Raw genomic sequence first — 26,879 nt, forward strand, 5'->3', positions numbered from 1 at the left:
TTGTGAGCTTAACAACTATGTCAAATTGCTTAAAAAACTCAATGCGAATTTAAGCTTCTTAGTTTGATGTCGCAGAATGAAACGCAGGGCACGTTCTATTTTAAATTAATCTCCATAATTTGTTTTTACTTGTATGAGTAGAGTAGGTAGGTAATTCCAGTCAATAATCCCTCGCGCCATTCGGTGGTTTCGTTACTCAACATATTGTAATACCTACTTTCCCATATTGTCCCACCACAAGGATAACAACCGTTGGTAATGTGCCCAATAAACGCTTTAGATTATTTATTTATTTTATACCACGTCGGTGGCAATCAAGCATACGGCCCGCCTGATGGTAAGCAGTTACCCTAGCCTATGGACGCCTGCAACACCAGAGATATTACATGCGTGTTGCTGACCCTTTAAAAACCAAAGTGAAAGTGATATTTTAACCATGGCTATGCCCCTACGTTTGATTTTTTTCGATTTTTTTATTATTGTAAAAAATAGGTACGGATACGGATTTCATACATTTTTATTTTTATTTTTTAACAAGCAGAAACGTCTGCGAACGATGCTATTAAGCTTAGAATAAATTTAAAAGTGGAAAAATTACTGCCTTGGGTGAGACTTGAACTAACGGCTTCTGGATCGATACTTCAGCGGCCAACTGAGCCACCAAGACCTCATCCATAGTCAGCAAATCTTCCCACTATATGGGTCTAGGGGACCCTAGCGACATCCACCGTAAGAGCGTTACACTTCTTAAACGGCCACCGGAGTTCCAAGTCATATTGGAAATTCACCAGTTACGATGTTCTATTTTTTTTCCCCAAGGTAGTATTTTTCCACTTTTAAATAAGAATTTGCAAATAACAAACGAGGGGGCAAAGCTGTGGTTGATATACAACAAATTGTTTCAAAATAAAATATCCCGAGAGGAAAATGAGGACTAGTTTTGTATGAAAATGCGATTTAGCGCGGGTCCTCCACTTTCGTCTTTACATGTGTGATTCACCTAAATGGTGGGTAAGCATATCTCTTCCAGGGAGGGTGTCTGTTATCAAGGGTATCCCCTGATACCGTTTATTAATTACATTTCTGAAACTTTCAAAACCCAACCAATATCCGAACTCCAACAATTTCAATAACCCTGTCAATACCATGACATAACCGGCTACAATGGTTGCTTATATTAAAATAGTTGGCCGGTCGTTGCATAATTTTAAACCACCTGCGAACTAGTCATTGTGTTTTGGTATTTAGTCAATTTTATATTTACTATTATATACCTTAAGGCTTTGTAATAAGGAGGAGAATGTATACATATTTTTGGTGTTATGGTGTGAAGTAATAAGTTTTTTGTAATTGCAGGTGCCTGTAATTGTTATCAAATGTGCCTATGCAGTATTATCATAGTGTTTTGTAATCGTAGTTGAATGCTATTTGATATAAAAGGCTAGGAAAATATGCTTAAATTAGGTGATAATTTCAGTTTACGATAAGTATTTTGTATTTCATATAATGATACCTAAAATGGTCTAAGAAGTAGTTGTTTCTTTTTACATACATATTTTTATGGAAATGCGATGCGTTTCACACTATTGTTCACTTATACATATATTATAATTTGATAAAAAATACATAGAAATACCGAATCCATCTGGTGAAGTAGGTACCTACTTTTGACATCAGTTTGAAGTAATAAATAAAATATCTTCGATCGATCAATTTGCAGAAAATATAATACGATAAGGTGGTATTAAAGTAGTGTTATAATGTCTTTTATATTTAGGTACAGTAATGCCTTGTTATAGGAGGCATATAAGCTGATGAATCGCCCGTTGTTAAGCAATTCCCGTCGCATATGGACACCTGCAACACCAGAGGGATTGCAATTGCGTTGCGACCTTTAAGATGGGAGTACACTCTTTTCTTGAAGGTTTGAAGGTCGTTTCAGTCCGAAAATACCGCGGACGACAGTTTATTCCACAGTTTAGCTAAACTTCCTTTTCTGGAGAAACGCACAGATATGGACTGCCACTGCCTACCACCTAAGTGGTAATGTTGTCGCGTAGGGCGATGGCGGAAAGAAGTTCCAGTCATACCAAATTTCTATAGTAATATACAGTTTCTAACACAAGGTACACACTTCATTGATGCAGTTTTTAGTATTTTTGCTAACAAATGACATCATAACTATTTAGTAGACAAGGCCGAAGTTATGCTGTTTCAATATCGCACTAACTAATTAGCGGGGGCAATTGGCACGTTCGCACTTGCTTGTCCAGTGGAGTTTACGACTCTACCGATTACTAAACGGTAGTGCAAACAGGGCTTGAGGTTCAAGTTCTTTAGAATTGGTTGAAATGATGCCTCGAGTTTCGGAAATTGTTTTTTACCTAGTAATTATACCTTACCTGCAACATAGGCAATTTTTAAGTAAAAATAGATGTTATTAGCACATGTGTAAAAAAAAATTGCGTTTAATAAAATAAATTGGATTATTTTTACACCTTTTTATTTGAGAAGACAAGCCTTAACAAATAATTACCACACGAGTAACAAAATAAAAATATTATTACAGAAAGTTACCTACTGTTAAAATATGTATCACAATAATCTAAGTTTATTTAGTTACTACTAGCGCCATCTGTTTTACTTTTAGTTTACACTATTATATGTCATTGTCTGTGACACATTAAAAAAATAAACCAGTCTCATTGCAACGGCTATCTTACTTGTTTCATTTTAGGTTCGTTTTGCGTTAAGTAACACTTTTTGGAAAAGTACTAATTAAAAAACACTGTTTCTTTACATAGCTAGTATAGACACCCTAACACATCCTTTCATCAAAAGAGATAAATTAAAAATGATACCACAAAAAACCTCCCCAACTTGGAACAATCATCGTAACATTAAATCAATCGTTAGTTACACATTATCTACTGTACCACAAAAACTGTATGTCTGTCTGTTCTCACAGCTTTAACTGCTGATGCGAAACGGATCGCTTCCGGGCGTGTTCCGTGCGTACGCGCATAGACCAGCGTATCGTGACCTTGGGTTCTGGGGTCTGGGGGCCTAGACAAGAACACGTTAATAGAAAACGCCTGTCGAAACCTAAATCGTATATGGAAATAGTCACGTGACTTTTCGTAGCATCTTGACGTTTGTACGATTGCCATCCTTGCAATGAGGGCTATCGTTTTTTTGCTCACCAGTTGGCGCCTCTGTTGATGGTGGTCCAAAAGACTAAAGAACAGCTGTCAGTCATTGAAGTGACAAGTGACATTTGACATTTCGAACTATGGAAAAGACCACCATCTACACTAGCGCCCCTAGCGGCGAATTCATACGCGTTAGCCCTCATTGTGTCGCTTAACTTCAAACTCGTAGGAAATATCACCTTTTCTCAATACCAAAATCGCTAAATCTTTGGGACGTCTTTTTTATGGCAGGAAGGAGAATGTCGATTCTGAGTAGAATGAGCCCAAGAATGTCGGAATTTGAAAGAATCAGGGTTTCAATATTTATTTTAGAAAACGCCCAGATATTATGTTGCATTTCATGTAGATAATTAAAGAATGTCGTTTTAAAATAAGAGCGTAACTTCGATTGTATGGGAGCGCTTTTTTGCGGTGGTTTTGTGTGACTTAAAAATATTTTTTCTCAAAAAAAGTTTATTTTCTTTTTGTATTAGTATGCAGGCACACTTTTCTTTGTACAACATTTTGTTGTGCCCTATCTATTAAAGTTACATTACGAAATACAAGATACAAGACGCCTACAGCTAATAGAAAAAAAACCTGAAGAAATCCATTTTTACGTCAACATAATTTCCTCCCGGTTTTTAAATGTTGACGTTCTTAGAACCCTAGGTTTACTGATTCAACCAAATTGGTCATCAAATAATATACTAGTAACTATATTAGAATCACTCTCAGTGATTCTGATATAACAATTTCTTAAGGTTTTGATACGACCGTGACAATCGCTGACGCTGAATTCGAATTTCGCGGTAGGCCGTCTGGGATATTTATAAAACACTGCTTAGTTACCAGAAAAATTGAAGGACCTTGTTCAAATGAAACAGGTACACTAGCAGCAATAGTTGCTAAGCGGGCGTGGTGTTTAAAATGATCTTAACGCGACTTTATTGTTAAGAGAATAAGAGCGTGTCAAGGTATTTTTGAACACCTCGCCCGCTTAGCAAGTTCTACTGCTGACTGCATCATCACAATAATTTATCTAGCTAGTCCCACGCCATTTTATTTCCAAGTAACGGCGCCAGCGCTCCCCAACCTTCGGTCCGAAAAAATAATCGCTCGGATACTCCGTTTTTGCACTAAAAAATTGATCGTCGATTATCCGATCGGCATTCATGTATTCGCCGAGTTCGTGGATGCCGGCTATTAGCAGTTGTTAGTGTTAATTTAATTATAGCTGTCTGTTGTATTGAAATGTCTTCAATTTCTTGATTTTTTATTGTACGGTCGAGTTCACAGACATCTTTACGACAACGAGCACGTTAGCAGTCCCTTTAAAATAAATTAAAAAAATCATTTAAGTATTTCGGAATTAAAATTTCCATATTGTAGTTATTAGTAGCTTATGAGTATAATTCTTAACCTATGTTAGTGATACTAATTATGTTATATATAATTTATTCTATTACAAGCGTGTAAAAAAATATTTTAATTTTTGTTATTATTGTAAATATAAAATATCCTGTTTACAATAATGTGTATGAAATATATTATAGGACAATCTTACACGAATCGGCCTCAGTAAGGCTTGTGTTGTGAGTACTAGACGATGCTTTATCTTAATATAATAGAAAGAGAAGAAGTATTTATCTATAATACTTAAATACCTACATAGAAAACATCCATAACTCATGAACACATCCATAACTCATCTGTGATGAGCACACAAATAAATGCCCTAACCGGGATTCGAACCCGGGACTCTCACTACCGACTCTGTTAGGAGCCGGTTAATACAAGGAATGAAGACTATATACGAGAAAGGAACGTTTTGTGTTTGTTTCGTTAGCTTTATATGGCCAAAAGATAAATTATATAATGTATTTTCTAAATGAGAATGTACCAACAATTACATAAACACAGAAAAAAGTCTAATAAGGGCATGAATTCCTAATAAAAATAATTGCATGCGATACACGTAATCTACAAGCGAGCGAAACTAGCCCCATCTGCTGACTATAACCGGAAAAAAATAATTACAATTTGAAACACGGGCCCTTACAAACTTGCCTTAAATGGTACTGAGATGTATTAAAAATTAAACAACTTCCGTGCAATGACCGATAGAAAAAAAAATATAATAAATAAAAGAAAACGCCAAGCGAAAAGCAAATGTAATCTTATAGCGATAAATTTAAAGAACTATTTCGAATAAACATTAGTGCAGCAGATGTTGTTCGAAATGAAGATTAGGGGAACTAAGGCATAAAAACTGGTCAGCCAATGGCGGGCCGCGGACATCGTCCGTCTCGCTCGCACGCCGCGCGCTCTGCTCTTTCTAATGCTCATATTTTTTGCCATCTTATTCTAATTCTTCATTCAAATGGCTCGCGTTCGATTCCAGGAGCCCGCAACCTTTTTAATCGTGAGTTTTAAATAACGAATTTTACAGTTGAATCGATTTTGCATTTTAAAATTTTAAACGGCGTAGATTTGAAGATAATTGGCGTAGACGGTGCGTTTTCGTTGGTAACAATTAATTTTTATCATAGAGTATGATCTATGGCTTTCCTTTTTTTTTCATAGCGCTGCCCGGTTGCGTGAGATGTGAACACAGATAAACAGCTCGCCATGGCAAAATTGTTATTATTTTTTTCGTCACTATCGTCGTGTTTCATTAATTCTTATTCTTGTTGAAGGAGTTATTACCTTTTTTGTTTTGTTTTTGACGTGCTAATATAGCAATTAAGGGATAAAAACTAAGGTATCTAGGAGTAGAACGAAATGGTTTATTTTTCTACGTGGGGGCTTGCGTGCGTGTGCGTAAATGTAATGAAAGTAATTAAATGCGATAATCCGCCTTATTTCATTACACAAAAATCTCTCACTTATGTTTGACTATCTCATTAATTTGGAATTGTATTAACAAGTAATTGAAAACGTATCTATGAAATACTTTTAACATGGCTGAGAATAATGTTTATTGGAACTGTAAATATATATAGGTACGTATACAATTTACATTTTAATTAATTAATTATTAGTAGCACTGGTTTATAATTCCAACATTTTTATAAACTTTCCTTCAAATTTGTAATTCAAAATCAATTAATTCATAAATAATAATCATACAAAAAGTGGGTATAAACTAACTGAAGGGTAGGTACACGTTACGGAAAGAAAATTAGATTTTCATCTCAAAATGTAGAGCATTTAACGAACTTTTAGTTATATGTTATGTTACTACCGTATAATATATTTAACACATTTTTTTTTTACTTTAAAAAGCCTAGTCACGGAATTAACATACATTTTGACTTTGTTCCAAACTTTAATAACGCGATCACTCAACATTTTTGTAAAGTGACTAGACATGTTCTTTCCGTGTACCTACCCTTCAACTCACCTTTTCATAAAAAAAAACAAAATATTTTCATCAAGTTTAAGTTTTACTAAAAGAAAAGTTACAAATCAAAATTCAAAAAGTTTCTGCCCGCAACGCAACTTCATCTGCGTAAAATGAGGATTCGATCAAAACTACCTTATGTCCTTCCCCGGGTCTCAAAATATGTCCATACCAAATTTAATCTAAAACGGTAAGTACTACGTAGGCGAACAACACGCGAACGCGAAGCGAAGCGCGCCGCGGGGTGAATCAATCCTTTGATGCCTATAGAAGTGTTCCACGTGGGTATCTCGTTGCGAACACGAAACCCGTGGGCCCGTCGCTTCGCTTAGCGTTCGCGAATTGATCGCTTACGTAAGACGCTGCGTAAGCGTGATGAAGAGGTAACAGACAGAGTTAATTTTCCATTTATATATAATATTAGTAGGGATTAAAATTGGTCTCAAAATAACCTATAGTTAAAGATCTGCTCTAGCTAAGTAGGCATGCACGAAATCTCGCATTGTGTGCTTGTCAAACTAGCGTAAGATCAGCTGGAGGTCGCGAGATGTACAGCATCCGGCCTCTCATTGTCTCCGAGATTTAAGAGACGAGCTTATCTGATGCCGTAACCGCACCTTTGTTTTCATAATTGTATTAGTTAGGCTTGAGAGTAGAGATATTTTATTCTTAGTAGTTAGTTAAATAGAAAACTATGCTGATAGTAGAAAAAAATGAAAATCCTTAATTTTGAATGTAACTATAGTTACGCCAAATTTTTTCATATAATATACAATTTCCTACAATATAGCCTATAGTGGTCGTCTGGGTTATAAAAAGCGAAATAATACGTAGTTTTGACGATTCGGTGAAAACCATGTACCTAGATTACTTAAAAAGGATAGAGTACTTACAATTACAGTACATACAAACTCAGCCCTTCACGGTAATCTAGTGAAAAAGATAAAAATAAAACACGAGAATGTTAAAAACATTAAAAAGGCGAGTACTTATAATTTTTTGATAAAAAAAAACATGAAATAAAACCATGAAAACGGGTATATCATGCATACGGGCATATCGCGTATATTGAATTTATAATACATCCCAAAGTAAAAAGTAGTAAGTTTAAGTATTATAAATTCAATATACGCGATATAATCCGTTTTCATAGTTTCATTTCATGAGTAACTATCGCGTTAACCGAAGACAATATAAAAAAAAAACATTCTAAGAACAAATTAAATTATTTTCAATTTTTTTATTTCAGTTAAAAAAAAACATTCCTAGTAATAATTCGTTTCTTGTTAAAAATTAAATAAATAATTATAGAGGTAATGTCTTGGTAAAGAACGCCTTAGCCATTTGTGCCTACTTATTTTTGTTGAACAAAAAGTTTAAATAAATTAATAACTACATAAATTGTTTCCTTGGAATTTTTCAACATCAAATAGTTAGTTTTGTACCTGAAGACAGGCCCGAGAATTTTAAAGACCTAATTATGTACCGTTGCACACAATATTTTTTTCTAAGACACCTAAAATTATAAATAAAATCAAAGTACATAATTGTTTGTGATATTAGTAGTTATAGAGTAGAAAAAAATAAATAAAGTTATATTTATGAAGGTCTAACAATACACAAAGAACTGAAATTGATATATAAGTTTATTAGTTAGTTTTGACGTGTAAAATTTTAATTTTATTAATAAATGATTGTATTGTATTGTATTGTATTAAGGACACACAAAGCCATCTAATGTTTTTTTTCCCAGAGCCACAATAGCACATTGTCTAGGTATGATAAAAATGTCATTTTTCCATAATAATATAATATAAAAACATTTAACTGCAATGGTATCTGTTTGCCTACGGATAGGTACATTTATATTTCCTAGGCTATTACAATACAACTAGGTATACTATAATACTAAAGACATAGGGTAGTTATAGGAATCCTCAAAAACTGCGTTAGGACTTTAAAAAATTGCAATAATACCTGATGTATTTTAAAAGCTAGTTTATGTTTGGTTTTATTCAAAATTATGAATTAAGTTCATTAGGATCTTTTTTTAGGTATGTATTTATCAATATTGTTTTCGTGTTTTGTGATAAGTTTTCATTTAAATGAAATGGTTTATTTTAGACAGTTGGGACGCGAAATGGCAAGGGTTGTCAAAAGGCTTGTTGTTTTGGTATAGTTTTTTATTTGCAATTCGACATTAAGTCTTCATACGCCTAAGTAATTGATCGAAGTAATTGACTAATTAACAAATTATTACTATTAAGTAATTGTAATAATTTAGTTTAAATTGTTATTTGCAATTAGGTGTATGTAAATTCCACGTTGACGTGTAAAAGAGGGGGTGTGGCATATTTCCTGAATAAATGTTGAAGTTGAAAAGACAAATCCGTAGGTTTTGCTGGTTTTTGACGCAGAAGAAGGTTGTTACTCCCAGACTAAAGTTATTATTCCGCGTATGTTATAAGGTACTTGCGCCTAAGATGGATCACATCGTTAGGTATTTTTATTTCTAATATAGAACTTGGAGTAATATCTATGGTACCTACTAGCGAACATGGACGCACAATTTGAACCCAATCACACTTATAAAAGTACTTATAGGATTTTTTTAAAGTAGGCAAACATAAGAACTGGGTCATATTAGGCGCAAGTACCTTAGTAAAAGTCACATAATATTATATAGGTACGTAGATACATGTGTAACAAAACATTTGTAAAAACTATATATGTATATACACGGTGGCATAGGTCCATTCCCGTTGCCAGGGAGGTTTTGGGATTATACTGAGCAACTTTTACTATGGGACCAACCCCGAAATCGCGAAAAAAAATTTGGTTGTTTCATACATTTTGTCTGGTCCATTTTATAAATGGTCAAGAAAATCTTGGCAGTAGAAAAAGCCAGCAAATTTAAAAAAATTAAGCGCGAAGGGATATCGTCCTATATCAAATTTAAATATCGCGCCTTTTTCTACTGAAAAGATTTGCTTGACCAACTATATATAGGAGGGTAATTTTTTTCTGTATATAGGTACCTACCTCTATTTCTATGCTCGCATTAAATCCGTTTCCCAAGCTATACATTACACAATTTCATAACCATCCTAAGCACGCGTTTAGCCATAATAATAATATAATAAAAAGGTTTAATAGTACCGGTTCTATAGATGGGCATTATTTAATAATGGTAATAAGCGCGAATAATGTCGGTATGTCCACGATGAGCCGAACAAGGACACGGACGTTTCCGCGTTGAATCACTTTATATTATGCGGTGGTGCAAGCTACGAGATTGTTGCTTTTTTATCTAAGGCGTTTTATAAAATTAGTTTATGTGACTACTACATAATGAAAGGCATTAAAATACGAGTGTGGGTTTATGAAACAAATGAAATAAGTTTCATAAAAGGATCACACGAGTATTTTAATGCCTAATTATGTACAGTTACATACACTGCTTTATCTACATCTATAAAGTTTTATTTCAAGCAACACGAACACGTGCACCCATATCAGAATACAATTTAAATAGCCAAAAATAAACACTCAAATATAGCCTCTGGCGGTCCACAATACAAGAAAAATTGTCAGTCAAAATATAAATAGACTATACTTATTAATTTTTTTTTTACTATTAGTAAAACAAAAAAAGAGCAACACTGTTCCATTTAATAATGATTCAAATTTGATTTGAGGTAATTTATACTGATATGGACTGGAATTGGATTTTTTTTTACAGTTAGTCGATTGTAAATTTGGTCAGTATCTGATGATCCTGAAGAAATCAAAGGAAATCTTCAAATATTTCAGAAACGCCTATAATTTAATACTGTTTCCGGCGTTTGTGAAAAACTTAGTAGTTGTCGACTATTTTGTATCACCTTTAGGATCAAATCTGAGTTTCAAGCTGATTTTGTAAATCATTTAGTGGGACAGCACGTCAGTTTTGAATTTATTTGTATTTACAATACTTCTGAAAACAACAATGAATAAAGACATATTAAACATATTAATAACCGGTCACTCACGTAATATGTCTGTCAGGTGTTTAATATGTCTGTGACTCACGGAAGTTTTTTGATTAAAATTAACAAGGAATAAAGATTTAAAAAACTTAACCAACATTTCGCTTATGCCTCACACCGCCTAATTTTTCTAAATCACAACCGACCAATCGCGTCCTCTCGTCACCCACACCGACGGCGATGGTCACACACGCACACTGACTCACGACGACCTTGAAACGGCCACTCTAATCGCACTTTTAGCCAATCAGTAGGCAGCAAACACTCATACAAAAACGGCTACATATATATTTGAATTAGGAACACTTGTGACGTTCTTGATTTAAATAATTGACACACTGGATCCTTTGTTGGTTATCATATATATGTCACGCCATTTTGTAGTCTTTTGTTATTTGACTGTTTTAGTTTTGAATAGTTTAGACACGTTTTTACATAGTTGTTATCGCAGGAGCTTATGTATGGTATGTGCATTGTTCGAATGTTATGTATAGGTAATAACAATGATTCATTGTTTTCTGACATGCGTTTGCGTTCGGCTGACCATGGCGGCCGTTTTCGGGGAGGGGGTTTGGGGGTAATATAATGTACGTAAAAAAAAAAATTGCCATTTTGTAATTGTGTTCTTACGAACATATTTATGAAGTATTTAGGTATATTTTCTAAAATTAAAGTAAGTAATATATTTTATTATCATTAAAATTAGATTTTCATTTTTACATACAAAAATGCAATGTGCAATTTTAATTGTAACCTTTCGCGAGAGGCTTAATTAGGTGCTTTTTAGGGTTCCATACCCAAAGGGTAAAAACGGGACCCTATTACTAAGACTCAGCTGTCCGTCCGTCTGTCATCAGGCTGTATCTCATGAACCGTGATAGCTAGACAGTTGACATTTTCACAGATTATGTAATTTTGTTGCCGCTATAACAACAAATACTGAAAACCGAATAAAATAAATATTTAAGTCCCATACAACAAAAGTGATTTGTTTGCCGTTTTTGCGTAATGGTACGGAACCCTTCGTGCGCGAGTCCGACTCGCACTTGGCCGGTTTTTGTCTATTTGTACCTAAGTACCTACCTATCGAGAACTTCTGTAAATTGTAACTTAAGTTTTCTCATATTCTTATGTAAATGATTATTTAAATATTTAATAGGTTATTTTATCTTTATTATCCTAGGGCGCTATAATATACCAGGCTACCATAAAAAGCATGAAATAAATTTACATTAATTTAAAATACACACTTGGGTCCATAAATTTTCTGATAAACACAGTCATTGGTGGTTTTTTTTTGTTATCTTGTATGATGAGATCTCATATTTTAATATGAATGCAGTTTAATTCATATAATTAAGTTATTAAAACTATATTTAAAAATATTACTATTTCACCCAACACAAAATTTACATTCTCCTAATATAATATTTAAGTACCTAGGCGCCTACTTAATGCCTATAATTATGGATGAAGTGAATGATCGGAAATTTAAAAAATAATACTAAAATTATTATTTTTAACCTGTGACCCCGGTACAAATTTTAGTACCAATTCCAAAATCTATTTTGAACTTTTATTTAAAAACAGAGTTCAAAATTCAAAAATCAAAACAACTGCTGTGGGATCTCAGGAGGTTACATCGCTTTCGGTAGGTACTTACCTATTTATTTATTTTTTATGTAATGTGTCATATACTTACCTACCGTTTATTTATAACTCTAAGACCAAAACAATCGTGCTTGTATAAATTCTAAAAATATTATATTAATAAAATAACTAGTTTATAGATGTATAATGTTTTTTTTGTATGAACAAAAAATTTGGGTTGTTCTCATCGTAAAAAAATATTAGAGGTACTTGACATGTCACTAGATACATAAAAAATCACTTTTCAATTTAGTTTTCAAACAGAGTCTATATTATGTAATTTTATGTACCTAATAGGGTCATTGCGCTAGTATCTGTCCATGCTCTGGTTTTCGTCCACTTGACGGATTAGCAAATAATATATTTCATTTTTAATTAACTTGCGAAATATCTTTTATTTAGATAAATATAATGTTTAGACATTAAGGTTTGCAATAAGTCCAAATTTGTGCAGCAATGTACGAGTAGGTTTATATTCAAATGTCGTCAAGTGGACGAAAACTAGTGCTGGACGAAAATTAGCGCAATGAATAATGCTTTGTCTTTGTCTAATTCATAGAAGTTCAAAGCCACCTTAATTACTAAATTAACTAAGGGTCTCGGTTCGGTGGCCAAAGCCAGATGCCAGAACTCCGTAGAATACTGGGAATAACTGTACATGTTCAATAAATAGTAGGTACTACCATACAGAAATGAAACTTCCTACAAAATCGAAGTTTGACAGCGGTTCAGGGACGAATCATCATTATTACTAAGTGGGTCGAAATCTTTTCGTTGTCTTGTTTCTGACCACTCTGTCACGCGCCTATTTTTGTCTTTTATTAATGTAATAAAAAAGTTGAGTGCTATTGCATGTCTTTCTAGCTGCAGATTATAGTTCTCTTGAGAAAATTTAAAAACTAAATTTCACCCCATACAAAAAGCTCCACTCCGTCAAATTTTTTGGGGACAAAAAACAAGACAACCAAAAATTTTTTGACCCAAGTACTTAAAATTAGAGTTAATGTTATATAAAACGAAATAATAAAATTAACTTAAACTAACACGATTTTCACTCATAATCTTAAACTAACCCGGGACTTAGTAAAAACTTAAGTTTATTTATGGCCTTACGTTTCGAATGTGACGTTACGTTCGTGGTCTCAGGCAGACTGGCGAGGAATTGTATCAACATCTTCTTGCTAAGCGGGTTTTTAGGCGATTAAGTCCCGTGTTAGTTTAAAATTATAAAAAAAAAGAAAAAAAAAAAAAAAAAAAAAAACAATATTAACTTAGCCTATGACCCGCTACATAAGGAACTGGCGCATGCAGATAAAGCCAGTGTAAATGAGGGCTACCGTTTTTATGCTCACCAGTTGGCGCCACTGTAAATGTAGGTCAAGAAAAACAGATCTCAAAATTCTTCTATGCTTATTTTTATAAAATCAATACGTTCTAGTATACACAAAGGTATTTTAACTTCTAAATGTGCCATTTTTTCAACCGGTTTATTTTTGCATATATTTTAGTTGGCACTTTTTTTAAACCACTAACATTTATTGAGCTATATCTATTGTTTACCATGATTAATCAAAGATGGACAAAGATTTACCAAAATTATGAATAAGGAATGAAAATTCCCGATAAAAAAGCTTGAAACCCTCTAAACTTCTATGCATTTGACATTTTTGAAAGACCTCCATCTACACTAGCGCCCCTAGCGGCGAAATTAAACGCGGATAGATGAAAGACAGTTATAAATGTTTAATTTATTTGTTACTGTTTTAAAAACTAACGGGTTAATATTTATGGAATACGTTAAATGTTTGAGCCTAGTAAGGGTATCGTGGTTATCGATTTGTGTAATTATTACTGCTTTTTATAGATACGAGTATTTGTCTAGTTGATGGTTTATTGGATCGTTATAAAGATTTATGGGTTTTCGTTTAATTGATAATATATTTATTGATGCCTGCAGGCTAATAATTTACTTTTAATTGGAATTTTAATTTTTCACCGAAACGTACCTTTGTACAGTCGACAACAGATATATCTGTGCGGCCGAGGTGCTCAAAAATATCTGAACACGCACTCTAACGCCTTGACAATAGAGGCGTGTTTAGATATTTGTAAGCGCCTTGGCCGCTCCAATATGTCCGATGGCGACTGTACAGTCAGGTGTAAAAATATGGGTGCACAAATCATACTCAAAAGTGTGTCCCATAGCTCTTATGTCAGCGAATCAAGAACTATGGGACATATTTTTGAGTAAGTTGTCTACACACATATTTTTTACACACACTTATTTCACTTACGTACCTCCATACCTACTAAAGAAGTAGGTGTGTTTTTTTTAAACATTTAAAACTTCGCGTTTTGAACACATATTAAATCACATTTACAATCGTCAAACGTCAAACGTCGGTAAATAAAGGTAACAAAATAAATTCACGATAGACCCATTTTGATTGTAAATGTGATTTAATATGTTTTTTTTGTTTCGTTTTTCTTTTTTGTAAAATAAAGTGTTTTACTACTACTGTACTACTAACGTAAATACGTATAATGTATTTTTTTTGTTATATATTATAATCATCATCATCATTGACCCGTAACATCTATGACCGATTCATGACCTAATAAATAAAATATAATTTAGAGACTTCGTAATATAATTTGTACCTTAAAACCAATATAGGACTGGCAATAGATATATGCCAATTTACGGTTACTGACTCTTATTTATTACGTATTTAATTCATACCTACTTACTTTAACGCCCTTATTCATAAAACTTAGCAAACCTCTCTTAAAATTTGTTTCTTTCTAACAAACTAAACTAGTAAAATGACGGATAAGGACAAACGATCGTCAAGGGTTTGTTAGACTTAACGCGTTTATAAATAACGCCATTGGCCAATTTTTTTTTAATGATAAATTCTAAGAAAATGTTCCACACCCATGCAATAACCGTTTGCATAATCAATCATACCTTTATGCTAATTCTAACCATAATTACGATTGTTTTAAAATCATGGCGTTAGATACATCACAAAGTATTGTAATATATTCACAATTAGCGCGAAAAAAGGTTGCCGAGCCCTGACTTACGCATGGTGAGTGAATTAGTTTTTATAGGTTGATTACTTCTGCCGCCTTAACAATGTTATATTGTAATGCTGACATTCTTCACTGACTTTGGGTTCTGTATATAGCTATTTGGATAACAACCGAAATCTAGGTATGTTTACGTTGTCGTACTTACTTATGCCCACTTGCACCATCCCATTAACCCGGGGTTAACCGGTTAAACCTGAAGTTACCATGGTTACCAATACAGTTTGACACTGGGTAAACGGTTTAACCGGTTAACCCCGGGTTAGTAGGATGGTGCAAGTGGCGCTTAGTATCTAACTTCAACTTTCAATAAAGGTAAAATGGTACAAATTGTCAGATGACAGCCAGAACTAACTATTTACTATCACAAGTTAAAATGGTTAACCGTGCTAGATCCAAGCACAGGATAATTTTTGTTTAAGTATGTATGTAATAAACATAAATAAAAAGCCTTTTACAGTACATATGGTGCTACTTTCCCGCACTAGTGCGTAAAGAGCACTTTTCGTGCATATGTCGAAAGTTTAAAGGGCCATATGTACTGTTAAACGTTGTTCGATACACGTGCGGATAGGTAGTTCGCAACTCGTGTCGATTTAAAACACTCCCTGCGGTCGTGTTTTAATTTATCGCCACTCGTTTCGAATTTCCTCTTTTCCGCACTTGTATCGAAAATAACTATTTTGTTCCATAACCACTTATAAAAACTATTTCTGATAATCTTATGTTCCCTATAATCTGATCGCCACCGCAAAGTGGATGCGGTCACATTATTGATAGATAAGACCGTGTTGTAGGGTGGCGTTCGTGGCCCACGAATGGTCTCGCCGAAAGACGAGGGGCCCGTTTCTCAAAAGCTTGTAACTTGTAATACAAGTTGAAGTGCCTTTCTAACAAAAGCTGTCAAAAAGTGACATCCGCTTGTATTACAAGTTACAAGCTTTTGAGAAACGGGCCCCAGCGCTGTCTTTAGGGTTAGCATTACGCTGAGGCGGGACCATTTCGTGGTAAACTACATATCTACTTTATGTTGTTATTATTTCCATTTATAGATACAAATATTTTTCCAAAGAATTATGATTTTCAAATAATAGTCACAAAGATATTTGAGATAATTTTGGACTATAATTAAGAACTTTTGGGCTATAGGTAGTTGGGTGACTTGGGTGGCTTTACGGTACGAGTAAAAATAATATCTGTATTTTTTTTAATATTGTCAGTAAAGTTCGCTTCGTATTCCAACTTAGCGTTTAACACTTCAATATATATATATATTAAATATATCGATGTCTGAGTACCCATAACACAAGCCTTGGAACTTAGTTAATCTGTGTAAGAATGTCCTATAATATTTATTAATTTAATTTAATTTAATAGCCAATGTCAAGTTATCTGTTGACATTAATTGAGCATAAATCAATTTAACAGATAAATACGGCGGAATTGGGTTCGTCGACACATTTAACGGTTATATCCTTAATTATTAATGTAAAAAATAATATGTTTTGCTGAAAACAGAAACAAATAATTCCTACGATGATAATGTTGGAAGTTTTGTTATAAGAATAATTAAAAAATCCTAATATCTTTTAATGTAATTGGATGAAATGGATTAATACTTTTTATACTTTAACTGTCCAGAGTGCCTAGCCAAGATAACAATCGCTCGCTCCGCAGCGACGAGCGAACGATACGCAAAAAAATGTCTCCCTCTCACACTAATTCGTAAGAGTAATAGACAGAGATTATCATTTCGTTCGCTACGGCGCAAACGACTGGTATCTTGGCTAGGTCCTCAGAACCTTTCTTTATGTGGCTTAATTCTATGTTCGTACGTCGGGCAATGAAATTAATCTGAAAACAGCTTTAAACAAAAAATAATCCTTCATGGAAGTTTTTAGAAATAAGTACATAATTTGCTGTATATTACTGAGTACATCAATTGGTGGTGCCTGGTCAAAAACTTCCACATACTCTGGCCAGTTTATAAGTACCTATGCAGTTTAAAAAGTGGACACTCCCACGTAATTCTCAATCATCTTTTTATCACAGACAAATACTAACGTACCATAACCAATTACAGGTCTAGAACGGGTGGCAGAGGAGTTGATGGGTCGAAGAAAATGGAAACTCTATCAAGACGCGATATTACCCAAACGCGACGGCGAACCCTCCAGCGACGAGTCCATGCCTTCCACGGACCCCCCTCCAGCCCTGAAGATCAAGACCATAGAGCAGATCAACGAAGACAAGCAAGAAGAAAAAAGGCCGGAGACCATATTAGAAAGACTGATCAAGACCCCTGCTACTGTCCCAAAGGTAAGTTGTCTAGAGCTTATTTAAGGGTTCATGCCTTCCACGGATCCCATCCAGCCCTGAAGATCAAGACTATACAGCAGATCAACGAAGACAAGCAAGAAGAAAAAATGCCGGAGACCATATTAGAAACACTGATCAAGACCCCTGCTATTGTCCCAAAGGTAAGTTGTCTAGAGCTTAATTAAGGGTTTATTCCTTCCACGGACCCCCATTCAGCCCTGAAGAACCATACTGGAAAGGCCGGAGACCATATTCCCAAAGGTAGAGTTGTCTATGTCATAAACTGGGGCGTCGATTCTTACGAGTAGGTATCTCAAGCGTTAAGAACCAAAGATTTATGGTCCCTACTAATCCTCTTCCAGCGTCTAAGACCTGCAGATCAATGAAAACAAGCACAAAACTAAGTCAAGATAAGCATGTATACTCGTCATTTTAATAAAAATCACTGTATCCGAGCCAAACACTCAAGCATAGACTATTTCAATACTTAACATTATATCAAACGCTAAGTAGGTAACACTACTACTGTTACGAAGGAAGTCTCCCGATGTATCCTGGTCTACAAATTCAAAATACACCAGGTCTCCTCATCCACAGGACTTAGTTCTAAGTCACGACAGCTCAGTAACTTATGGGACTTCAGCTTGCATTATATAGTATTTCTTGTCCAAGTGTGATTGGTTTTAAAACTGGCCCTCTGTTCCAGGTGGAGATGGTGGAAGAGCCGTCAGATTGGAAACCATCGGACAAGTGTTACTTCTGCGTGGAGGGTGAGGGTGGCGGGGAGGCGCGGCCGGGCGGCGCGGCGGTGAGTACTGACTAAAGTGATTTGGGTAATAGGTGAAAGACTAAAGTTACTGGTTTGGGTGATAGCTGGGCTGGCGATAGGTGGAGATAGGCAGATGTGTGTGTGTGTACTGACTGATGTAACTGGTTCAGCTAGGGATATGTGCAGATTAATGGGGTCAGGATTTCCCCTGACTTATCAGGATTGCTGGTGGAGTTGGCGGGTGTCATAGTTTTGTAGAAGCCGCAACTTACCACTAGAAGCTAGCTAAAAATTTAGCGTTGTAACTAACCTAAAAATCCAGTGGGATTTCTTTAATTAAGGGATAGGGAAACTCTTTTCCCCAAACTCCAGTGGGATTTGGAGTAATGACCGTCCAGGAAGTGTCAGTAGTCTCAGGATGATGTTCGGACTTTTGTCAGGATTTCATCTTGCCTGTGATGTTACTTGAGCATCATTGGCCTGAAGGACTATCATCATCAGACTATCGGAGGAGGGTGAAAGAGGGTGGCGCGGGGGTGACTTCACGCCTTAATGGTGCATCGGTTACGTCACTTTTGAGGGTCGTTGCGTTATGCCCCCTCTACACTATCGGCGATGATGGCTGATAGTATCATCGTCTATCATCGCCGATAGTGTAGAGGTGCCATTAGTTGCGTAATGTTTGTCAACAAAAGTAGTTGGACATTTTATACGGCCGATAAGTTATCACACGGATGCTTGAACTTGTTTATTTCCTGGGAGATTTTATAACTTCATGAAGTTTGACTCTTGTAGGTAGAAACGTTGTCTGGATACTGTAAATGAGTAGCTCTAGCTAGTTTCAGATATTTTTAATAAGGTGTAAGGCTGCACCAAAGAAGGCCCATCGTTAATTTTATTTATTATTTTGCTTATGTTTAATAAATTGGAACATGCAGTTTTGTCTATAGCGAACATAGACGCAAGATTTGAAGACATTCACACTTCCAACTAGGCAGGGAACAAATCAAATTTATGAAATATTTTTTGATTTGTTTTATAAGTAGTCACACTGTATATAGATTATAAACTGAAATAGTTTACATTTACACTTATAAATGTGTTTACTTTAAAAAAAATAAGTAAAAACCTCCAGAACCAGGCCTTTTTTGGCGCAGATTAGCGGAAAATGTACCCTAATCGCAGAACCGAACATAACATAGTACAAAAAAAAAAACAGTACAACGATATGAGCACCGACACAAAAAAAAGGTGTGTGAGTGTAATCTTTACGTGCGATTGAAGCAAACCTTCTTTGACGATGACGTTTATCGCTATGATGGCACTTTGACGTGTGTCCTATTGTGCGTGTGTCACTACTGAGCGTTACTTCCGTCAGAAATAAAAATATGAGTTACCCTCTAGTCGCGCCTAAAGAAGTTTTATGTTTACCTCCTATATGTTTAAAAAAACATCAACATAATAAATAAAGTAACGTAACTATAACACCAAAACCTAAGCTTTGTTTCTAAGAAGAATCCGTACGTCTAATTATCCGATTAATTTTCAAACCGTGGAAATCCTCTATACAATGTCAGATGAGTCAAAAATGACATCAATATTAGAGTCGGACCTTAACCTTCCGCAGCAATTATATGGCATTGAGTCACAGCTAATACACGTTCAATTATCGAGTATCATGTAACGTGCGGTATTGAATAAACATAGGCCTCGCGTGATTTATCTAGGTGCATACCGTTCTTGAAATTCATTATTTAATAAGGTTTTAGTCACACGGATTGTGATTGATTTTATGTATTTATTTTAAAATGTGGCTAAAGGTAAGAATCTATTTATTAATTTTGTTTTCTACTATGTAGGCAATTGTATTTTTTATTGGCTCAAACCAAAACTCAAGTTAAGAGCCAAAAACTTTTTTTCTTAAATTAGTGAATTCGGTTGTCACCTGACTGCTTATTAATTACTTAAGTCATTTAAAGTTTTTACTAATTCTTACAGATATAAATGAATCGGTTATTATTGTCTGTACCTACGTAAATTTTCATTATTTTACTAAGATCAAATAAAATGGTGGCAAAAACACACGGCTTTACAAAGTTTTTACAAATGTATCATTATTTCATTAAATACTATCTATCCATTCTTCATCCACACTATAAATATCAGCTTGTACCCAATAATTCTAGTTTTTGCTCTCAATAATTCGAGTCGGCTTGCACCGTGGGACCGCCGGGTCTTTGTGAATTGCTCCAAAACTCGGGGAAATTGTGCGTTAGCGGTGTGGCATAGTTCTTGAATTGCCGTAATTATGTGTTCTGTCATGACATCCGTTGCGTGAGAAAAAGAAACTTGTCGTTATTGATAAATAGTCGTGTTACGTTTAACAAAATTAAATTAAATCCGGCGCGTGTTTAAAGGGGCCCACTGACTATCAGTCCGCCGGACGATATCGGCCTGTCAGTTAGAACAAAAATTTGACAGTTCCGAACAACTGACAGGCCGATATCGTCCGGCGGACTGATAGTCAGTGGGCCCCTTTTCCCTTAAATGCATATTGTTGCCAAATGTATACAAAGCATTGGACAGCTCACAGATTCAACAGAAAAAAGCTTAAGTTAAAGTCCTAATAAATAAGTCCAATAAAAAATAAAAAATCATGCATTTAAAGGTTAATGTAATATGTAACTAACAAATATGGATTTATGTCCGAAATAAAATTCTTTTATTTATTTATTTATTAAACCTAAAATAATTTTAAAATTAAAATCTGGGGTGCGCACTGTTTGGTCTCGTTACCAATGGGGTTGGAAAATAGCTCACGAGCAGAATGCGGCTCTTTAAACCGAACTAGACTAAGACTGTTATTTTTTGGCTCTTTGACTAAAACTTATGATTTCTACTCACTGTAATGCCAGTAGATACTTGTTTAGTGACACAAATATAAGTCGTGTAGGTGAATAAAATAATTGTTATGTTATAAGACCTATTAAGATGTCTAGTAATACCCATAACACAAGCCTTATTAAAGATTTATTAACATTCACATAAATTATACAACAAATATATAATCTTATGTAATTTTCACAAAAACGTAACTTTTCGTAGTCTATTTATAAAAAGATCTGCCCTTTATATGAAAGCTTGTAATAAAAATAGATTGCAGCAAAGTCAATGTCGACCCGCCTATAAAAGGGTTATTCGAACGTAAAACTGTTACATAACGTGTCATTATTTAACCGTTTTAGAACGTCATTATTTTATCATGGTTTATTAAATTAGCATTGTTACACTGTAAGAAATGTTTACATTACAGTCACAATAGCACATTACGATACAAGTGCGAATAATAGGAAATACGCAACGAGTGGCGATAAATTTTTAAATCGATACGAGTTACGAATAACCTTTTCGCACATGTATCGTACAACGTTTTACAGTTAATATGGCCCTTTAAATTTTCGTCATAGTTACGTAATGTGCTAACTATCACGCTAGTGCAGTAAAATAGCACCATATGTATATGTACTGTAAAACATTCTTCATTTGTCATGCTCTGAAAGTGGATCGTTGTTGTTCTAGAAAGTGTGCAGAAAATGATACGTTTCGGCTCTAGAGCACTGTACTTTCAAAGTACGTTTTATTTTACAATAAACAATTTTTTTTACTGGAATTGTTGTAACATTCTGATAATTAACTCCCCACTCCATAAATAACGATATTTTTACTTAAATTGTTAATTGAAAGTACCCTCAAGAAAAACTACTGAAGTTTATACTTAAGTGAAGTTAGCCGTGTTTTATTAAATGCACATGTATTTTACTTTCCTCGTATTCGAAATGAAAGAAGAGTGTTTAACTCAGGTTAAAGGCACCATTTCCGTCTCGGACTATTGGCGCTCTCACTGCGTTCGAGCGCCAAACTACCTCGACAGTAGTGGGTGCCTTTCAGCCCTTGGTTAACAATCTACTATTGTAAGATTTTATCAGTACTTTTATTTGTGTTTTATGACAGTTTTACTAGTAATATAATGCTTTTTAGATGACTTTTATGAATGTCATGTGTTGCATAACATTTCTTTGAAAAATATGACTGAATAAAATATATGTTTAATAAATACAAAGCGGTTAGCGTGTTGTCACAACACCGCCCGCATTTTCCATAATCACAGTCATTAAAATACGTACCAATTAAACGAAACGCATTTCACCATTTCTAATCACTGTCTCCCATAATGCTGGTTTATTGTAAACCCTTTACCCTACAATAGCAATTATGGACCTTGTCTAAACCAAGCTTAGGCCTAACCATCGCCAAAAGAACCCTGCAACCCCTAACAATACCCCCGCAAAGACCCTCCCTCCTAACTCAAGGGAGGGGAGGTAAAGGTCTCCCAATGTTGGCTGCTTATCAAACCATAGTTTCAATTTATGGAACAATGCCTTATCCATTTGCTACGATTCTACGTCAAAGTAGAAAACTCACATTTTGATTAATACGAGTAAAAGAGACAGAGTGCGTATAAACGGTTGCAAGCTAATTTGAAACGTAAATGCGGGGAGTAAGGCTCCGTTTTGAATGGAGGGGGTTTAGTAAAATAGTGAACGTGTAGGCGTTGAACGAAAAGTAGGCAGGAACAGAGAATGGAGTGGAGTGAGCTTTGTTTTTAGTTAGCTTTTTATTAAATGTAATTTAGGAGCGAAGTGGGTGGTTTTTAAAGTAGTTGTGGGAAATGTTTTTGAGCTTGCGGAATGAGATTAATTTTGCACTTATACGCGATATAATCCGTTTTCATAGTTTTATTTCATGAGTAACTATCGCGGTAACCGAAGACAATATTATGAAGTGCAAAATTAATCTCATTCCGCAAGCTCAAAAACATTTCCCAGAACTACTTTAAAAACCACCCACTTCGCTCCTAAATTACATTTAATAAAAAGCTACAAATACAAATTATAATGTATTATAAATTCAATATACGCGATATAATCCGTTTTCATAGTTTTATTTCATTTGCACTTCATGTAAAAGTTACTTCAGCACTGTTCATCTCACACCCTTGAACAATGATGGATGCTGTGTGTTTTCAGACGGATTTCCTTGGGTATTGTGCGAAAGTATCGGGTTCTTCAAAGAAAGCAGTGTATTGTTTTTTAAGAGGAAAGGGGACGGCCGTTTCTCCATACAAACGTAGACCCCGTTTTCCTCTCTGGATATTGACATTATGGAAAATATTTATACATAATTTGTTGTGTATTAACCATAGCTACGCCCCTACGTTCGATTTTTTTAGATTTTTTTTATTATTGTAAAAATCGGGAGTTGGGAGCGAAAAACAGATTTCATACAAATGTTTAAATGCGCCTAACTCTTATAATAATTAAAAATTCGAGAAAAATCAAACGTAGGAGCATAGCTGTGGTGGATATACAACAAATTGTATCAAAATATTTTAATATCCAGAGAGGAAAATGAGGACTACGTTCGTATGAAAAGGCGATTTCTCGCGGGTCCTCCACTTTCGTCTTAAGGGTTGGCAACGCGCATGTGATAACACATGCATGCGTCCAGGGGTTACAGTAACCATTTACCAATTGGTGGGCTGTATGCTTGTTTACCACCGAGGTGGTGTAAACGAAAGGACATTACAACTTAACACACTATTATTTTATCGCATCTGTACGAATTAATAATACTTTACTAAAATACTGAATATGAGAAGCTATACACCTATCACTACCTCAAGAAACTACTAAAAACTTGTACCCTAACAATTATACTAGCAATTATCAAACACATCACATATTTTACTTTTTTCATGATTCCTAAACTTACCTAATTTTACGCGCAATTAAAATAGGGAATGTAAATGAATGCATTAACGTTGTGTCTTCAGTCTTCACCTGCTCGTCTAAACATAAAGAATAAGGTATATTCTGTAATTACACAGTAGTCGGCAGTCGGGCGTGCGCGGGAGTTCAAATGATGGTTCTGTGACGTACCGCATTCACAGTAATATAGCAATGGGAGCTAACGGTTGTTAAATATGTACGGTTTTGGAGAAATACAGTTCTTAAATAAAGAAAAATTGTTTCTTTTTTTCTTAGATTTTTTTTTTTGTAGGCGTAAAAATTAAATTTGATAACGAAGATTAAAAAAAATCATAACTGCGTCGTGATTATCGTGAAACGAAGGTTAGAGCTTTAATGCAGCTTTATTTACAATATAATTTAGACTAAATTTAAAATAAAACTAAAATCAAATTATGTTTTGAAATTATCTTTTGCCAGTATATCATGCAAAGTTTTACTTAAAGTCGGGTTACTAAAACATTTTTTCTAAAGTGTTACTTACTATATCATTATATGTAAATTAGAAAAAAGAAATACAAAAAGTTTTCTCATTTAACATCAAACGGAACTCTAAAAATGTATGATGCGTGAAAATGTAATTCACTCACAAGTATTACAGGTAACTCTTATACTGTCGGGTTTTCGAGTCGTAACTCCAAATTACTGCTTAAGGCTATAATTCCCTTTCCTGCCATAATAGCTTTTATTTTATGCTTTTTATCTATGCACTTCAAACTTCCTTATAAGGCGTGAAGTTTTTGCTTGTAATTACTCTGTTGCATGTAATTATTATGGGATTCTTTGAATTTTCTAACGCCATCTTTAATAATGAGTTGGAATAGTTTTTGCGTTAGCTGAATGTAAAGGTGTTTCGTAAAATATTGCATGAGCATAACCATGAATGGTCAAAATGTATGTATACGGAATGTAATTAAAATTGTTTTATAATACTTATAAGTATGAATACTACTTAGGGCCACTTGCACCATTTACTAACCCGGGGTTAACCGATTAAACCTGGAGTTACCATGGTTACCAGTACAATTTGACACTGGGTTAAACCTGGAGTTACCATGGTTACCAGGACAATTTGATACCGGGTTAACGGTTTAACCGGTTAATCCCGGGTTAGTGAGATGGTGCAAGTGGCGCTAAGCGTAATAAACCCTCGTTAAATCGGTAAATTTTACACAAAAACGTGTAATAGTTGAGACAGGTTTCAAATACAAATAGTAATTTCTTTTTTTCTTAAACACAATTGATGTGATGGGTGTTAAAAATAAATGACTCAATTCGAGAATACGGTAGGTAAATTTTCTATTAGGGCTTATTCTACTTTATACTAGCTTTATAAACACACTTATACTACTTCCATCATAATAAAATGTAGCGTTAAAATTATACTTCATTAATATTAAATAACTCCGACTCCACAGTTCCCCTAGCCGATCGGTTAAACAGCATAGGCCGGACAGAAAAGCCTATAGGGGCGGTCCGTGGAGGGGTGGAAACCTCGGAAAATTCGAGACCCACCCCTTCGCCACGTGCGACCAAATAGGCTCAGTGCACAAACGCCTTGACTAATCTATGCCGGTAACGTAAAAAAAAAGAAAAAAAAAAGAAAACGCGCGCGTTCACATACCACATTCCAAATTCAATTTTCGAACACTATTCCCACGCTGGCGTTTCGTTTTTGTTTAAGCGGAAATACTCGTAATGAAAGCTTTGTGCTTTGAGTTTTGCGTGGAACGGAACATGAAACACATGAGATTTCATGGTTAGTTGGGTGTTTGTTGTTTTTGAACGTTTTTCTTTGTACGATTGTCATGTTGGTAAGCAGTTATGATGTACGGGTGCGGTGAAAAAATGCGCTTTTTGCTAGGGAGTGAGATTTTAACGGCAGAAACTGTTTTGTTTCGCGTTTGGCTCAAAGTAAGTTCCGTTTTCAAAAGGCTGTTTTATACTTTTGTGGAATACACTTTTTTATTAATTTATTATATTTTCTATAGTTCGCATTTTTTTTCTAGCCTATCTGAGTGTCCCACTGCTGGGCAAAGGCCTCTCCCCTTCATTTTATGACTCCCGATTTGTTGTTTTCTCCGGCCAGTTGTAGATCATCCCGCCGTCTCCGTTTGGGCCTGCCCCGTCCAAGTCCCTCTACCGGCATCCACTCGGTGGCTAAGCTAGCCCACCTATCCGGATTCATGCAAAAATATTATACATAGTCCACAGAGTAATATGCACAGAGTTAACTTATGTAACTAAACAAGAAATTTAAAAACAAATTGTAAATTAAAAACATCTCAAGCAACAATAAACGTGTTATATCCCCTCAGCTGTGGGGCATAAATTTTAGTTTGATTTAGCAAAGGAATTGAATTTATTTAATGCTTTTATTTATTTATTATAAGTTTTTCCACTATTTACGCAGTGTTTCTACAGTATCAAATAATAATTACATTTTATTTGTTTTCGATACTTAATGAAACCAATTATTTGTACCTAATAAAAATAAATTATCCACATTAATTACTCACATTAACAAGACCTTATTTATTTTATAGCCTTTAT

The 26,879-nt window shown here is 34.7% G+C and overlaps 1 protein-coding gene across 2 annotated transcripts in view; it reads left to right on the plus strand.

The window, feature by feature from the left end:
• Nucleotides 1-26,879, plus strand: part of LOC134750488 (mushroom body large-type Kenyon cell-specific protein 1) — a 235,783-nt gene that overhangs the window by 171,890 nt on the left and 37,014 nt on the right. For both annotated transcript variants that reach the window (XM_063685665.1, XM_063685666.1), the window contains 2 exons: nt 17,455-17,690; nt 18,397-18,498. In XM_063685665.1, coding sequence (XP_063541735.1) covers nt 17,455-17,690; nt 18,397-18,498 — 338 coding nt within the window. The remainder of the gene's footprint in view (nt 1-17,454; nt 17,691-18,396; nt 18,499-26,879) is intronic.

This window comes from Cydia strobilella, chromosome 20, assembly GCF_947568885.1.
Source record: "Cydia strobilella chromosome 20, ilCydStro3.1, whole genome shotgun sequence".
NCBI classification, from domain to species: domain Eukaryota; kingdom Metazoa; phylum Arthropoda; class Insecta; order Lepidoptera; family Tortricidae; genus Cydia; species Cydia strobilella.